The 19,145-nt window shown below is 38.0% G+C and overlaps 1 protein-coding gene across 3 annotated transcripts in view; it reads right to left on the bottom strand.

The window, feature by feature from the left end:
• Positions 1-17,981, bottom strand: part of hsdl2 (hydroxysteroid dehydrogenase like 2) — a 56,909-nt gene extending 38,928 nt beyond the window's left edge. For all 3 annotated transcript variants that reach the window (XM_039759502.1, XM_039759501.1, XM_039759500.1), the window contains exons 1-4: positions 17,859-17,981; positions 8,016-8,179; positions 7,672-7,770; positions 3,901-4,015 (exon numbers count right to left, since the gene is read on the bottom strand). In XM_039759502.1, coding sequence (XP_039615436.1) covers positions 3,901-4,015; positions 7,672-7,770; positions 8,016-8,179; positions 17,859-17,875 — 395 coding nt within the window. In that variant the 5' untranslated portion in view covers positions 17,876-17,981. The remainder of the gene's footprint in view (positions 1-3,900; positions 4,016-7,671; positions 7,771-8,015; positions 8,180-17,858) is intronic.
• Positions 17,982-19,145: the final 1,164 nt, after the last annotated feature.

Here is a 19,145-nt window from a genome sequence, read left to right on the forward strand (position 1 = left end):
CGGAGGTATTGCCATGAAACCGACGGTGAATGCAGGTTGCTTTCATCAGAGTTTTTTTTTTTTCCTGACTGACTACTACATACAGGAAAACAAAAAGGCTTAATCTTGATCGGTTAATTGTGCCTTTTGTGCCATATAATCAATAAAAACGGCACCCTTAACATCATATAAGTTGTGCACAGCATTTTCCCTGAACATTTTTTTTTTATGGTTGCTAAAGAATCGCCACATTTCTGTTGTTTTTATTGTTGATTGGATTCAGGATAATGTATGAAATGTCATTATCATACTGATGTATGCAAGTTTTACCTCCAGTTATGAAAACCTTAAATTCATTAAATCAAGATTGTCATTGGCATGTTGTGTACCATGATGCTTCACTTGAAAAGTCACCATTCCCTGCACATGTACACACCTGGCTCATGCTTCAAGTTTGAAAAATGCACCTTCTCCACCAATAATTTCACATTTTGTTGTGAGGTAAAGTAATAGTTGTATGCGTCGCTTTTTAAACTTAATATGTATTTTTATGCGTATGTGAAGAGAAATAGTGTATTGTGGATTTGACACAGCCGACCACTTCAGTCTCGATTTGAGATGACACTGTCTGAAGGAATACTCTACTCGAAAGTTAAATATTCATGATACTTGATTTTACAGATTCCATCATCAATATTGATTTGATTAAGAAAGACTAAACATGCAGTGCCATGAAGAAATATTTGTGCCGTTCCTTTTTCCTGTTATTATTGCAAATAAAAAAAAAAATGAATGCTTTCACATCCAATTGTTTGTCAAATTCTCTCTGACTACAACAGCAGTATAATGGCATCCAAAATGACGATTGCGGTCTATGGTTAAGTCTATGTTTTGTTGTGTTTATTTATTTTATAGACCAAAACAAGACCAATTGAAAAATCTATACAAGTGATCAAAACAAAGCATTTCAGAGGTAACTAAACCTTGTTTCAACAGAGATCTGGTTTCAACCTCACTTCAGAACTTGAAAAGACAAAGTGAAAACTATTTCACAATTAAAATAATGTTCACTTGATGTGTCACTTACTATTCCCAAATAGTTTGCAGTAGAAGTACATATTTAAAATTCAGTGCAAAAAAAAATATATATATTTTTTGCTTCTTGAAAGTGATTCATTATTATGGACAAAAGTGAACTAATTATCTTGCTTCTGGATCACTAATACTATGATTAAATAGACACAGCAAATATCAAGTGGTGCAAAACTCACATGAGAATCTGGTATGAATGCATCTGCAAATGTTAATAAAGCATTCAGCAAGCAATCAGTTACCTGCCTTATGGATTATCGGCACAGTTTAAATGAAAGAGTTCAAGCCCCCTCCATTTGCTGCTTGGTAGAAGTATAATATTAATCTTTAGCAACCTAGTAATCACGGGATCAGCAGATACCCAGCCATGATTGACAGCTTTGCATTTCATGGAAAGAAAAGGGATAGGTCATGACCCACAGAAAACAGTCAAACACAAAATACTAGGTTGAAAATTGATTTTACAATATCACTCTGTACATGACTGGGGCTCCCATTGTCTTGGCTTATAGAAAAATGATCAATATTCACACCACCTCTCAATTTCTTATTGTTCTCAGTAGTATTGTTGACTATTACTTTTTTCTTGTAATTTATTAGAGTGTAGTGGATTGCTGGCACTGGTCAGTACTGACAAAAAAGTTTACAGTGGATGAGTGTCTTTTTTTGAGAAGTTGAATTATTTTTAGATATTTTATACTTTATACACAGACACATGAACGCTGTATCAACCCTAAACATGGCCTGCAGTCAGTTGTGTTCAGCTACAGCATTTAGTGGATTGTTTCACTGTAGACTGTTATAAGAGAAGACACCATTCATTTCATTTAAATAACCTGTCGTTATTCCAACACTCACACCCACAAACATTGGCTACTTTTAGGAAGAGCTGTTCAAATCGCCATCTTGTGTACTCTGTGGAGCTGCTCTGAAATGTCATTATCTTAATGCAAGCCAATTAATCAGCTGAGACACAAAGACAACCCCAACAGAGTGACGACCACAGCAAAGAATCTGACCAGGTCAACTGATGTGAGAGAATAATTTTAGGGTAACATTGTCTGTGCTTTGGTTAAAAATGTACATTATACATATAATATATGTAAGCCTGTGCTGTAAAAAGCCCGGGGCTCTAGAAACTATTGAAATCGTTTGAAAAAAATTGAAATGTACAGATGTCAGGTAATTGGAAGGAACTACTCTGGGCATCTCTCTCCTAGGAGGTTTCGTTTTGCCAATGTGCTCGCCTCACTTGTGTATTAGTCACTAAGTGTCTTTATCTTTCTTTGGAGGTTTCCATTTGCTGGTTTGCGTGCCTCACTTGTGGTGGCGGGAGGAAAAGTAAAATGAATACTGTTTTAGTGATGTGCTCGCCTCTCTTCTGTATTAGCCGCTAAGGGAGTGACTCTTTCTTCAGAGGTTTCGCTTTGCCGACATGCTGGCCTCGCTTGTGTATCCTTGGAGTTGAAACCCTTACCCCAACTGCACCTCTTCCGGGCTGGACAGACATACACACATGCGTAGACGTTGTGGTGGGCCTGGTCCCTGACACCCCTGCTGCATATGTTCCGAGGGAGCAACCATAGGCAACTCAATACCTCCCCCGGGACGCTTGGTGGCAGCCTCCCTAGCCGGCGGTGATGCCTCAACCTCCCGCAGGACTCCATGGCAGATGGAGTCCTCAACAGCCCGGCTGGGAGCTGGGGTGGCCGCCAGGGGGTGCCGAATGAATTCCACAGCCCAGCTGGACAACTCTTCAGCCCCACCCGGAAGTGCAATTGGAACCAGGTGGTCAAGCACCTGGAACACTTACGGGTGGGCTATAAAAGGGTCCAGCCACCACCACTCAGTGGCCAGAGTTGGGAGTAGTGGTGGTGCCAGAAGGGCGTATTTGTGGTGATTTGATTTGTGCTTACTTGGACTGTGTTGTGGCTGGAGGGGTTTACGGGGAAGACGTGCCCTCCTGCTGAAGAAAATAAAGTCTATTTGTGTTTAACACGTGCCTCAGCGTGAGTCTGTGTCGGGTCGGGTGCCTATATAGTGCCTTTTATCACAACGTTTATATATAAGATGTATTTTATAAATGTCATGAAGAGAACTACTGAAATGGTTAAGTAGATAAAAGACAACAATGCACTAGTAGGAAGGTTTGTGTCATACACAAAAAGTACCAGGAGATGATTAAGAGATCAGCAGATGTCCCGTAAACAACAAGACTGGACAGTGGTCAGATACACAGAGATTTCAAGAGTAATAGCTGGACACTATAGATATGGTTTCTGACTCAAAGACGTTTTATCACACTTGCCCTAGTAGAGGATAAGTTTCTTTCTTTAATTAATTTGTTGTTTTCTACCATAGTGAACAGTTCAGATTAATGCACCAATGGTCTTCACTGGGAGTCAAGTGGTGCTTGAAGTGTAGTGATTTTTACCAGCAAATTTTACATTATTTCTTATTAAACTGAACATGTATGCTAAATAAGTACAGTATACTGTAATTATCCACATTCATTCTGTTCATCTTATTTTTCAATGTCAAGATTTTCATCCTCAAACCAGTAATACATCTGCCCATAAATCACACTTACATAGCTGCCCTCCTTCTGAATGATCATTTATTTACTGACTATGAAGTAAGATAAATGTCATTTATTAATTCCATTTTCATGTATTTATTTACTCCAACATAGCATTCAAAGTACATTACACATCATATGAGTGTGAGGAGCATATATGTGCTGCAGAACATCAACTTCTATTAAAGTAAAAAGAAAATAACAATGCAGAGCTTTACCAGGGTAAGACCATTCCATTCAAAAGTACTCACGTCAGATATGTCCCTCTTAGATTGATATTTAACATGAGATCAACTTTCTTCATGGGGGTTTCCACAGTACCAGTTAAATTAATGGCACTTGCATTATTCACCAATATGTCAATACCTGATTAAAAATACAAAAACAAAGAAAAGCATTTTAGTGAAGTAGCACACTCGAAAAACATGTCCAAGACACCTGCCTGGTTTATTCTGCCACTGAGCTTATAATAACCAAATAATCGACCTAATTAAATTGTCATTATTATTAGGAGAGAATGCCTGCAAGAAAGCAGGTGGCAGGTGTTGTTTGTGACGTCTGATCTTCACGGGCCGGCAGAGACAAACCCAGAAGAGAATGAAGAACAGGAGGCTGTGTTTTGTTTTTTCTTAACCTTCTGCAAACAGAGATGAACAGTCCTGATTATAAGGACGTCTGCTCAGAAGCTAAACTGAACAGTCAGCTGGCTGCTCTTCTTGTATTTGACTGCATCATTAATCAACATATTAGGCTCAGCTCAGTGTACCTATGCAACGCTACTGAGCAGCTTTAATACAATTGTTGACTTTCAGAGGGACAAAATCTATGGTTGTTCTTAACAAAACATTACTTAATAAGGACTCTGACAACATACATAAATATTATCATGTATACCACAATTGTGTCTGTATTCATGTTAGGCAGTTCCAGAGGTTATATGTCATATTTATTGTATTTCCTCTATTGAGTAAAAGAGGCAGCAACATAGACATGAGATGGTCAGACAAAATAAAATGAACCTAGCAGCCTCCTTTGCTTATAATTGCAAAACCGAGCAGATGAGAACAGACTGAAACACACCACTGCTTTGCTTCACTCGTGTACTCTAATATATCACAAATATTTATGTCACTACTGTGTAAAAACCCACAAACCTGTATTTGTGATGCTCTTGCTGTACACTTTGAGATCTGAAGCTCCCATGTCAGGTATATTTCACTAGGAGACCACTAATGTGTTGTTCTCATAAGAAATGTTGGTCAGCCTAGAGATGGAAATGGCCATGGACTCCACAGTACAATATTATCAAATCATAATGTGCAGTTTCTGTTTTTGATGCATTAAGTGTTGCGATTTAATTCACCAATGTACGGCTCCTTTTCATGATTGTTTAGAGTCATAGTGGACATCATATTCCTTTGGGTAAAAATGTAAAACTTTTACAAGTGAAAAGGAAAGTCAATGGTCAATTGGTTTTAATATATTTTACTTTTTCACATAGTAATCAGATTACTACAACAGCATTTTTTCACTTAAATATAGCAAACGTTAGAACCCTTATAACTTTGCAAGATGCTGAAAAAATAGTTCACGCTTTTGTTTTCAGTCGGCTAGATTACTGTAATGCACTCCTCTCAGGACCACCAAAAAAAAGACATCAATCGACTGCAACTCGTGCAGAATGCAGCTGCCAGAATCTTAACTAGGAAAAGAAAATCCAAGCACATCTCTCCAGTTCTGATGTCACTACATTGGTTACCTGTGCCATTTAGGATTGACTTTAAAATACTGTGTATGGTTTATAAAGCCTTTAATAATCTCGCTCCATCCTATATTTCAGAATACCTTTCACCTTACACTCCAAATCGTAACCTTAGATCTTCAAATGAGTGTCTGCTTATTATTATGCTGAGAGCTAAACGTAAAAGAAGTGGTGAGGTAGCCTTCTGCTGTTATGCACCTAAAATCTGGAATAGCTTACTGATAGAAACTCGCCAGGCTAATACAGAGGAGCACTTTAAAAAAAACTGCTAAAAACCCATTATTTTAACATGGCTTTGTCACAGCCTCATTTTAGTGTAACCCTGATATACGTATTTAATTATCTTTTTTTCATGGCTCCAAAATCCATATTAGCCCCTACTTTCTCTGCTGTTCTTTTTCCGTTTTTCTGATCAAAGCACTGTGCTGTCCATACATTGATGGATTGAAGGCCAGAGGTCCACATGTCCATCATCATCTAATTCTTCCACGTGAAACATGAAAACCACGAGGATTGATTGAGATCATTTATGTCAGGTAGAATGCCCACTGGGGGCTGGGTGGCCTCATGGCCTTGGAACCCCTGCAGATTTTGATTTTTTTTTCTCCAGCCCTCTGGGGTTTTTTTTTTTGTTTTTTTCTGTCTTCCCTGGCCATTGGACCTTACTTTATTCTTTGTTAATTAGTAGTGGCTAATTTTTATATATTTTTTTCTTTCTTCATCTTGTAATGCGCTTTGAGCTTCATCATTTGTATGAAAATGTGCTATACAAATAAATGTTGTTGTTGTTTTATTTGTGGAAAAAGATTTCAAGCTTTGTAGCAGTTTGTCCTCAGTAAAAGTGAGAATAATCAGTTACAGTGCCTTATGAGATGAGCGCTTATGTATTAGTAGAGCTTCCATCTTAAACAAATATTTGATTGTTTCATATTTAAAATTTGTACTATTTAGAAAGTTGGTTAAAATTCTGCGTCTACATCTACATATATGTTCTCGTACGAGGTACATTTATTTTATCAGGAGATTGTTATTGCGCCATTTACACAACAATTATTTATAAAAACTTCCATATCTTCCTTCCCAGACATGGATTTTTAAGCAAACAAAATGTTGCTGTTTAAATACAGAGAAACGCTCCAAATCGATTAACCATCAGAAAAAAGCATCCTGTGATGCTCCGTGTCCCCTTCCTTTTTATATCTTTCCCCATTTTTCTAACACAGCTTAGGTCAGGTCATATTTATGCTTCACACAGATGTGGACTTTGCAGCGTTGGTTAGGATGTTAGTAAAGAAAGCACATTCAGGATTACCTGAATACTGAAGCACCGAACAAATAACCGTGGATTTTTTTCTAAGACAAATGTTTATAGCCCATCTATGCATTATATATCAAAAGAGACTCACAGTACTATTGTGTGGGCGTTTCTGCTGTCTTTTTGATTATGCTAGTGTACATATTAAAAATTCTCAAATTAGCCTGAGCTTGAAGTATTAATCATCTTCAAGCGCTCCTGGAAGGCGGACTATCATGTCCACCAGGTACTCTAACTCAGGGGTCCCCAACCCCTGGTCCGCGACCCGGCTGTCAGTGTATAAAACTGCCCTACGAACCCGCACCTAAAAATCCAAAAATCCCACCCTCGGAAAAATTTGCTTCTAGTAGAGCGGTCCTTCATGTCAAAAAGGTTGGGGACCACTGCTCTAACTAAATATAAGGCTGAGTCATCCATATTTTTTTTTTCTCCAACTGAAAATGTAAAAGCTGCTGTTTCTTAGTGAATGGAGGTCTGTGTGTTTTAGTCTAGGAAATACAAATAATCTGTTCAAGGAAGTTACAGTATTTATAGATATGACATCAAACTAAACAAACTGCACCGTGTTGCAAATTGTATCCAGAATAATGTGACTGGAGGACTTAAAATATTTTCAGTTCAAATTTGAATACTTGAAATGCAGTATAAATTTGAATAAAGACGAAATGTGAATCAGAACATGATGGCTTTAAATACTTCTATAATGGTACCTATTTCTACTGCACACAATGCTTTAAATTTCTACAAACCCTTGACTAAAGCTTAGATTTATACTTATGTCTACAATTTTTAATGCAATGACTAATGAAGGCAAAATACATCTCACAGAGTACAACTTACAAAAAAGTTACAGCAACTTATAAGTTTAAAAGTGAACATCATTGTATAGGCAGAACAAATAAAAACTGAATCAGAAGTGATCTTGTGCCAGTAAAATGCTGTTACCTCCAAACTTCTTCACAGCTTCTTCCACAGCATTACTGACCTGCTGTTCATCTCTCACATCGACCACACAAGGAAAGGCCTTCCCTCCAGCTGCTTCAACTGTAACAAGATGATCACAAGACAGCTTTAAATGACTTTCCTCGAAGACATGGAACAAACCGTCATGCCTCACTGACTGCAACCTGAAAGCTAGGCAGGTTAGCAATTTTGGGAGGCAATAAGAGATTGCTTTGCCTTGATGTGGAATTCGGTGCTAACCATCTCAAAACACTTTATTATTACACAAATATTCATCCACAAAGATACATCAAATGGCTTTGTGTTTCAAGAAAAGTTCAACTTACTTTCCTCTGCAGCTGTGTAAATTGTCCCAGGCAATTTAGGATGAGGCTGTGAAGTCTTTGCTGCTATCACTATATTGGCACCATCCTTGGCAGCTTTCAGCGCAATGGCCTTTCCAATACCTCGGCTAGCTCCAGTGATGAAGAGGGTGCATCCTGCCAGTTTACTAAAAGTAAAAAAGAAAGGAAGGAATGAAGAAATCTGAAGCTGGCAAACAGTACTTTTGCTTTGTATGCAATGTGCGTTATGTAGTCAGATTACTTTTTTAAAGTAACAAGTAACCTAACGCAATACTTATTTCCTTAAAGTAAAAACACCGGTGCTATTATACTTACAGAGCAAAGCTCACATACAGACGGCAATGCAAAGTGCACACGTGTTTAGCAATCCAAGCAAATTTATACTTGTGACAGCCGATTTGATTGGTGCCAACGTTGATATTCTCCTAATCAGCAGGTGATGGCATTTGGTCAATGTCACATAGCTAAGAATTTCACAGCAGAGTAAGAGAGACTCCGCTGATGGAAGATGTGTTTTGCCTGTTATTACTGGCTTTAAGAGGAAAGAAAAGGAGAAGGTGGAGTGTCAGAGCCATAGGCTCATATCTAATTCCTATTTTGCACTCCTTGTCCGTTGTACACCCCCATCATTACTGATTGTTGTTCGTTAACATGATATAAATTTGTGCAGATATTGCTCCTTGTCCTACATTCCCTTCTTTAAAATGACCCGCCCCTTGGTATTATTACATTGCATAAATTTGGCTCTGTGGCCCTGGGAACCATAACTTCATACCACTGTATGATATACCAAGGTATGTGTACAGCTGGTATGATAATAAAGCCCATTTGACTGCCAATAGTTAATGATTTGACTTCGCTCATTCACATGGGTTATTAATGCATTCATAAAGGAAGGGTTACTTCATTTTGACAAAATACTACTGAATATGCAAGATTACTCAAACCTGCCATTTAAGTACAGGCTCACTACGCAGCAAAACGTGAGTGCACAGCAAAGCCGCAGATTCATTCAGCTGACAATGAAACATAAGTAAGCTTTAGTTTTCTTGGCTCCGATTTGATTACAACAAACTAAATCTGCTTTTTCCTTGAAATGTTTTGTAAGAAGGACACCCATGACTTCTGGCAAGCATTAAAGAGAGTTTACAAGATTTGTGAAGACAAAACAATTTCTGTAAATGAGCACCAAATAAGCGAGTACTTGCTAAGACTCAGAATCTCGAAAAATCTGCATATGTGGCAACTACGTGAAGCACCTTTGCTGCTGTCACACAAGTCTCCAAACTATCAACTGCCCATAATTTAGGAATGCCGAGTGAAACTCCATGTGTTTCCTAACTTTATTCTACAACGTGTCATGCTTCTGGTGATAAGCAACTGTACACAATTATAGATGGGGATTATACAACTGAATTATGAAGCAAGTCTATTTTTAGTGTCTTAAACTTTATACAAATACATTCATATTTAACTCCATAATTAAAATTATACAGCTTGACTGCAGTTTAATCACTCCATTCATTTTCAACCCTGCTTAATCCAGTTGAGGGTTGTCTTCCCCAATAGCACTGAGCATCAGGCAGGAATCAAGCCTGGACATGATGCCAGCTGAATTCAGGGTACACACCCACACAGACCTTTAGTGCAATTTCTCATACATATCCAATATACAATTATCAATTAATATACAGTATACAATTATCAATTAATCTACCACGCACATGGGTTAAAAATAGTGAATTAAGATAGAACTGTCCTTATAAGTGTAAACAGTTTGAAACATCTGTCTTCTATCTACCTTAATAAAGACAGGTGTCTGTGTATCCGTCCAGTTGCTATGTCTCTGTCATTCCAAAAGATGGCACAAGATAAGCAACTGTAGTAATAAAATGCATTGCAGTTGTCATCCCAACAGACAGTGCATCACAAACAATAACACTGCAAATAATAGAGACATATGCATTGCACTTGTCATTCCAACAAATGGTGCATCACAAACATTTTATTACTACAAATGTTTGTAATGTGTCATGCACTGGAAAGATAAATTCAATGCAATGTATTGCTAAATGCATCTAAGCTACAGTCTGACTAGTACAGGAAAAGTGTTATGTAATGACAGATCTGTGTCAACGATGTATTCGTTATGATGCATCACATATTCAATAGTTTACCTTTTAAATGACAAAAATGAAACCTACCTGAATAGAGCATGTAGAAAGAATGGCTGTGCCACAAAATACATTTGCTTTTTTTCTTAATTTACTATAATTGTTTGCTTTCATACAGCATAATTAAGATTCAGAGATGTAAAAGAATATTTGATTGTTCAGACAAAGGCAATATAAGTTGAAATATGCTCTAGACTAGTGAGGTGGGAAAAGGAACACACACACCATAAACACAATAACAAAACAATCCTTGAAAATATTCTGAAGATGTGTTGTTAATTTTAAGTACCAATATATATTTTACTGAATAATATTTAACTTTTGAAAGCATAAACAGCGGTTATGTCTCCTGGACATATTTTCATATTATATTTGACATAAAAATTATTACTGGATTGAGAGTGAATATTACCTTAAATGAAAAAAAGTAATCCTAAGTTAATAAAATTAGAGTACAAATATTTGTACAGTACCAGGTTTAGTAATGTCGTCTCCAATGTAATCTAAACAACCGGGAGCTTCCTTTATATGCATTGAATTTGTATGAATTTACTTAACAGCATAGCAGGTAAGTGTCAGTGTTAAGAAAAGTCAAGAATGGGAGTCTGAGCCTGTTTGTCTTTTCTCTGGTAAGTGATAAGATAGATAGATAGATAGACAGACAGACACACACAGTGGTGTGAAAAACTATTTGCCCCCTTCCTGATTTCTTATTCTTTTGCATGTTTGTCACACAAAATGTTTCTGATCATCAAACACATTTAACCATTAGTGAAATATAACACAAGTAAACACAAAATGCAGTTTTTAAATGATGGTTTTTATTATTTAGGGAGAAAAAAAATCCAAACCTACATGGCCCTGTGTGGAAAAGTAATTGCCCCTTGTTAAAAAATAACCTAACTGTGGTGTATCACACCTGAGTTCAATTTCCGTAGCCACCCCCAAGCCTGATTACTGCCACACCTGTTTCAATCAAGAAATCACTTAAATAGGAGCTGCCTGACACAGAGAAGTAGACCAAAAGCACCTCAAAAGCTAGACATCATGCCAAGATCCAAAGAAATTCAGGAACAAATGAGAACAGAAGTAATTGAGATCTATCAGTCTGGTAAAGGTTATAAAGCCATTTCTAAAGCTTTGGGACTCCAGCGAACCACAGTGAGAGCCATTATCCACAAATGGCAAAAACATAGAACAGTGGTGAACCTTCCCAGGAGTGGCCGGCCGACCAAAATTACCCCAAGAGCGCAGAGACGACTCATCCGAGAGGTCACAAAAGACCCCAGGACAACGTCTAAAGAACGGCAGGCCTCACTTGCCTCAATTAAGGTCAGTGTTCACGACTCCACCATAAGAAAGAGACTGGGCAAAAACGGCCTGCGTGGCAGATTTCCAAGACACAAACCACTGTTAAGCAAAAAGAACATTAGGGCTCGTGTCAATTTTGATAAGAAACATCTCAATGATTGCCAAGACTTTTGGGAAAATACCTTGTTGACTGATTAGACAAAAGTTGAACTTTTTGGAAGGCAAATGTCCCGTTACATCTGGCGTAAAAGGAACACAGTATTTCAGAAAAGAACATCATACCAACAGTAAAATATGGTGGTGGTAGTGTGATGGTCTGGGGTTGTTTTGCTGCTTCAGGACCTGGAAGGCTTGCTGTGATAGATGGAACCATGAATTCTACGGTCTACCAAAAAATCCTGAAGGAGAATGTCCGGCCATCTGTTCGTCAACTCAAGCTGAAGCGATCTTGGGTGCTGCAACAGGACAATGACCCAAAACACACCAGCAAATCCACCTCTGAATGGCTGAAGAAAAACAAAATGAAGATTTTGGAGTGGCCTAGTCAAAGTCCTGACCTGAATCCAATTGAGATGCTATGGCATGACCTTAAAAAGGCGGTTCATGCTAGAAAACCCTCAAATAAAGCTGAATTACAACAATTCTGCAAAGATGAGTGGGCCAAAATTCCTCCAGAGCGCTGTAAAAGACTCATTGCAAGTTATCGCAAACGCTTGATTGCAGTTATTGCTGCTAAGGGTGGCTCAACCAGTTATTAGGTTCAGGGGGCAATTACTTTTCACACAGGGCCATGTAGGTTTGGTATTTTTTTTCTCCCTAAATAATAAAAACCATCATTTAAAAACTGCATTTTGTGTTTACTTGTGTTATATTTGACTAATGGTTAAATGTGTTTGATGATCAGAAACATTTTGTGTGACAAACATGCAAAAGAATAAGAAATCAGGATGGGGGCAAATAGTTTTTCACACCATTGTAGATATGAAAAGACACTATAAGATAGATAGATAGATAGACAGACATGAAAAGACACTATAAGATAGATAGATAGATAGATAGATTAATCAGTGGGGACGATCTGACCTTAGAGCGCCAATCTTTCGCTGCCTGGCTCATCCTGCCCCTCTCCACATTGCAGGCACCTCCAGCCATCCACTGAGTAAAGCACGCTTGCTTTGTTGGGTGCAATTTTAAAATCAGGACAGTGCAATGGACCACTTATCACAGGCCCCAGAAGATTCAAGAAATGAACACCAGCCGCTGAGCCACCAGGTCACACTGATGCTTTTTATTTATAGGTTACCATTGCTGGATTGCATGCAGCACCCTCTTTTTCTGCCAACTGAGTGATTGTGCCCTGCAAAGGACTGCCGTATGGTCCATCACGGTCGCTTCTTTCCTTAAACCTACTCTGGATGGATTCAATCCACCCCACAGGACATGCAGATTTAAAGGTATACGTTCTTGTCACTTGATAGCACACTATGCACCTCCTTAATCTGCCCCTCACTATCCTTCACAAGTCAACAAGAGCACATGCATGTACGATGATACTGCAAAATCATTTATTTATTTATTGTTATTTCAGTGGCAGAAATAAGCTTCCGTATTAAATGTTTATGTTACAATCTATGAACATTCAGGCTTGTTCAAGTTTGGGGGGCTCGGATTTCCTGATTAAAGAGTTGTTCTTGAATTTGTCAAACTTGTTTCAAGTCTTGTGAGTACAGCATCAACACTGTGCTCAGTAACACCTAAAATACATTATTAAAACTCAAAATCGCAAAACTAAATCAGATAGAGAGACAAAACTCTGCAGCAGTATTTATCTTTATCAGTGCTCGTTTGAAACCATCCCTCTTTATCAGATGTGCCAAACACTCTGCACATAGCCATGCATTACTTTACTGCAGCTAACTATAACTGTGGCAAAGAGAGAAAAGAGAAAGATATGAAATAGTAACAGCCCACACTTTATCTGCATACAAAACATAGATGGATAACATACACACCACAGAAATTTACTGCTTACTGCTTTAACTGTAGTTAAAAATTAACTACATTTATCTTATACTAATTAACATAAAACAGAACAATGAACACTAAAGTGCCTCAAGCATGGGAAAGGTGCCACATAAATAAAATGTATTATTATTATAAATTGCTGACGATACAAACCAGCAAAATGCAAAAATCAGGTTTGGCAAACTGAGCAGAACTTCTTCCTCATAAATTCAAAACACTGGGTTCAAATTGCTGCTTTGCCATTGTCAGTGTGGAGTGTGCATGTGGATGACATTTTAGTTTGGTTGCTTTTCACACATCCCAGGGGGGCTCTAGAATAGCACAGTGAGAGAATGTGGCTTTGTGTACGTGTGTGTCCTACAAAGGACTGGCACCTTGTTGGGTGTCAGTTGCTGCAATGTGTCAAAGGGCAGCTATGCAATTTGTTGCAAAACTGAGCTCCATTTAATTGGATTAGAAAATAGACGAATGGATAACCTAGAAATGCCATAATGATAATAATAACGCTGAGCAGGTACTAAAACATTAAAAAGACATTTTACATCAAGTACAGAATGCCTATAGTTTAAGCTTAAATCATACATTTCAAGTTGCAGTGCCACTAACACTGACTCTGTACAGCGATTACTGCTGCTGGTTCAAAGCTCCAAAGCGTAAAACATCACTGGTTTAAGTGAGGAGAGGAATGTATCTAAGTGTGCCCTGCAATAGACTGGCACCTTATACAGGGCTGGTTTCTACCTACTGCCCAATGCTTCTGGAATATCTACAGGGTCCCCAAGGACCCTTAATTGGATAAATGGGTAACAATATATAGGGCTGTATGTGCTACTACAATGAAAAGACAGATATGTATAACTGGGAAAAGTGTATAGGTTCTAAAAGATCATAAAAGTGTAATTACTGAATACCCAGAAACCAGTAAATGGGATCTCACAACTACAATATGCCTGTTCTATAAAAGGATAGGGGCAACATGGAATGTTTTTGAGCAGACATCTTGCACATTAATACTTCTTGCTTTAATTTAAAACTAGCTGTGCTACCTGTCTAAGATGGGTTGAATTCTAAGTAATCAACAGTGTCAATGTTTGCACTGCACCATCTATTGGAATGTGTTTTGTAAAGCATGTAGTGATACAATACATTTATCATGCCAATAGATGCATCACAAACATTAACACTGCTTTAACAAATCCCATACCAAATGGCATTGTTGTAGTAAAGTGTTTTATTACTACAGATGTTTATGATGCACCATCTGTTGGAATAATAGAGCTACAAAGTAGCAACCGGACTGACACACACATAGGCAGACCCACAGACACCAATCCTTTTATTGAGGTGCTTATCAAAAACAACACAGCTTGTTTACCGCTCTCAGGCCTCTGGGATAGGCTGCTCTTTACTGCAAATTTCTCAATGAATAACCAAAGCAGAACTGACCAAGCTTGATGGGTAACGACAACAATGACTGTTTTCAACCAAATGGACAATCAGAAGAATAACAAGGTCTGTAAATGAATATCTTGCTGAGTGAAACCTTGTTTAGTGTGATTTCTGGTTTTGCTGGAGTAGTTACGCAAGTTTCTCCTTGTGTTTAAATCATTGCTCTTTTTTAGGTGTTTGAGTAACAACTTTTTAAACTAACAGATGTTTGCAACGTTCTAAACTTCTGAATGAAGGAACTGTGTATGAATGATAATATGCAAGCACTTATTAACCTATTATGTCCCAAATACTCTATTTATAAAATATTTTAATGAAATATTAACAGGAGCATGAAAATATGTTGTAAAATATACCGCAGCATTAAAATAACCTTTATTATCAACAGTAACAAAATATGAAACACTGAGACATAATGGATTAGTAGTCTTTTTTTAAAATATTAACCTACACAAGACATGATTACATTTGAAAGAATCAGCACTCAAATCTAGTAGCATGGTATGATACCCTGCCACGCACTACACCTCCCAACATCATGTATTTAATATTTGAACTGATGAGAGAACTGGAGATCGTTGCTCCGGTTTCCAAAAGGAAACCTACTATACACCTCCTTCAGACCAGAGCTTCTCAAGTTCAGTCCTGGAGGTGCCCCCAGTGGTGGATGCAGGTTTTCATCTCCACCAATGTCTTCTTTAAATTGGACTCCTACATTATTTAAACAAGCCGCTACAATCCAGGGTGTGCTTTTTGGTGTCAATCCAAATTGCACAAACTATTTATTGTAATATTTGAATGAATAAAGCAAGAACTTAGATGCAAAAGATTGTTTTGCTTTTTAGTATGTTGTTCTTTTTACTTTTCTTGTTATTTATGCATCTCCTGTGTTTATCATGAATTTTCAGAATTCAGATACAACTGGAAAGCAAGCGCCACAGAAACTGAGAGTTAAGCATCTAAAACGCATGTCAAATAAATACAAATATTTTTTATAAATGTAAATCTAACACTACTGCACCTTTCTGAATGAAAATTAATGAGGTTACATTTTTTTCTTGGCCATCAATACAAAGAACGTGGGGCAAGTAACATAAAAAATATCATTGTTGGTGTGGAGTATTCTTTTAAACTGCGTTAGGCAATCTTAACTTTGAAGTGCTGCAATGGCTGCAGATTTTTGTTTCAATGCATTTCATTGTCTTTATAAATCACATTCCAATTAGTGAGACAATAAAACAGACATTCAAGTCTACATACCAAAATGTATGTTTCATATTAGTTTGGTCTCACTGGCCTAACCAATTCCTAAATTTGAAGTCAATCCATGGTGTTTACTGAACTTTTCACTTAATTAAATAGCAACTCTGCCTGCAGTTTCTGAAATGAACAGTAACCTGGGTGCGAGTTCTCAATGTCAGAACCATATTGTAGTTTGTGTGTATTTCATCAGAGGTATAAGCTAAACAGTTAAAAAGAAATGCAAGGCAGGAGGAAGTTTAATTTTTGTTTTTGTGCAGTGGCTCTATATAGAAAAGAAAATGTGCACATGGACTACATTAGTCAAACTACTGCATGTGGGGCGGAGCTCATCTGCATAGTGTAAAATATCCATCCATGTGTCCGTCCACTTTTTGAAGTCACCACTTTCTAAATGAAGAACCTATGCTGGAAGCAAAGCAAGTGAAAGACAGGCATAAAAATTGTCAATTAACCTATACATCACATAAAGGATAGGGAACAAAACATAAAAAGGACACGGAAATCAGAAATCCAATACAAATATAAAAAGCCATGTTGAAACCTTAACTGCAGCACCGCCAGATCACCTACATTCAGAATCTGTTTTAGCAGTCATCTACTTTTTAAGCACAGTGCACTGATGTGCTGCACCAAAGTTGTCAGTGTTCACAAGTTTATACTTTTATAATCTGAATCTTAAAATAAAGGTGACTTGATTGTAATCAAAACTTGGGTAACAGGGAAGCACAGTGGGGGCACTGGGTTCAAATCTTGGCCTGCCCATTGTCTGTGGGGAGTCTGCACATTTCCCCAGTGACTGAGTTGCCTTTTCCCGGGGGTACTCCGGTTTCCCTCCCTTATCTCAAAGATACACACTGTGTGTGTGTGTGTGTGTGTGTGTTGAGAGAGTGTGCCCTCTGATCAACTGCTGCCCTGCTCACTGCAGGTGGGCCCTGAACTTAATTAAAAAGGACTGCAAAATGGATGGGCAGAAAGCTTATAGTAACATTGTACAACTTATCACTGTTTGTCCGCCTAATGGTGGTTTTTTGTTTTTGTTTTAAACAAGGAGACCACACATTTAGCCTTTTATGAAAACGTTTCTTACTGTCAACGTAGTTCGATCGTACAGTCCACAGGTTAATGACCCCTGGCCACTGTGATAACATTTTCCTACTGAAATGTCATGTTTTAGAACCATTTCTACAGCTGATAACTCGATTACATATTAAAATAATGAAAGGTTAATTGTGTAACAAGATAAAACACTAATTCCCACTCTTTACTGGGAGATTTTGAAAGGAAAAAATGCGACAGAAATAATTTTGTTAGTTTGAAGACACAACACGGCACTAAAATTCAGCGCATGCGTGCTAATAACTCGACTCTTACATTTAAATCGTAAAATGCGGTTAGACCTGATAGACTCTGGAGTAAAGGCAACCTGTTCTCAGTCCCTTATCCACATGTCACCTCTGAACTACTTCCAACTTTTGAGTATGGAAGCGTGACCACATTAAACTTTTTACTGGTGCAACATTCAGATCAAAGAAGGACTCGTAAACAACATTTAAGACCGTGCATGTACAATGCCAAATTCTATTTCCTGCTAGACCAAACTCACCCTGTATTTTGCAACATCTTCTACAAAATAAATCTCAATGTCGCAGATATTCTCTTGACAAGCAACTGTGCAAGGACAGACGACGAGACGCACTGACGCACACAATTGGTTCCCTGTCTAACAGCCCCGCCCCGACCGCCAGCAACGCGCCCTTTGCTCTATATTCTGTCCGGGATCCGTCAGGAAACACCTCCCAATAGGACGGGTAAATTAGACAACTTTAACTATACCACAATATACACGAAAACATTAATCTACACATTTGAAGGAAAAAATGGATTTATACTAGAAATGAATAAGTTTTATTCTTTCTTATGTAGCGTTCGTTCACAGATGGGAACATACTATATGATCAATTCGTCAAGTTTAGTGTCAATCAAGCAGTTTCCATCGCGACGGTCTCCGCGGAAGAGGCGGGATTTAAACTAGTAGAATAAGGTTAAAGGTCACGTAATTGTTCTTAGCAGGATCTGCAAGCATGGAGCGGCGCCGGTTTTCAAGTGAATGACTGGAGGCGTACTGTGGCTGCAGATATTTGTACTAATCACTTTCACAATCAGTGAGTTCTATTACAAATTTAATTGTTTAATTAGTTGTTCTGTTCATCTCTTAATCTACTTTCAGAAAGGCACGGTAGTGCTTTACATAATAATAATAATACATATTATTTATATAGCGCCTTTCCCATGTTCAAGCCACTTACAGAATATATAGAATATACAGTATATAGCATTGTACAAAACCAAATAAATAAATAAAGAAGATTACGACAATGAATTCAGAGAAAAAAATCCTAACAGACAACATAATTGATGAGCAAACACACACACACACAGGTTACATGAGCATCTTGACATAGAGGTAAACTGAAAGAAGGGTAATAAAGTCAGGTAGAACTACAGTAAAAGCCTTCCTGAACAGATGAGTTTTGAGTTGTTTTTTTAAAAGAATTCATGGAGTCAGCTGATCTAATTAATTTCGGTAGGTCATTCCAGAGTCTGGGCGCTATACAGCTGAAGGTCCTGCTCTCACCCATGGAGTGTAGATTAGTGAAGGGCACAACAAGATTGCCAGAATCAGAGGACCTTAGTGGGCGGGCAGGCACATAGTGATGGAGAAGGTCACTGATGTAGTTTGACGCAAGGTTATTTAAGGCTTTGTAGGTATTAGTAGGATTTTATATTCGATTCTGTAAGACACAGGGAGCCAGTGAAAACGGAGCAGGAAGGTTGTGATGTGCTCGCTGCTGCTGGATCGAGTGAGGACTCTTGCAGCTGAATTTTGAAT

Source organism: Polypterus senegalus, chromosome 7 (genome assembly GCF_016835505.1).
Source record: "Polypterus senegalus isolate Bchr_013 chromosome 7, ASM1683550v1, whole genome shotgun sequence".
Lineage (NCBI taxonomy): Eukaryota > Metazoa > Chordata > Cladistia > Polypteriformes > Polypteridae > Polypterus > Polypterus senegalus.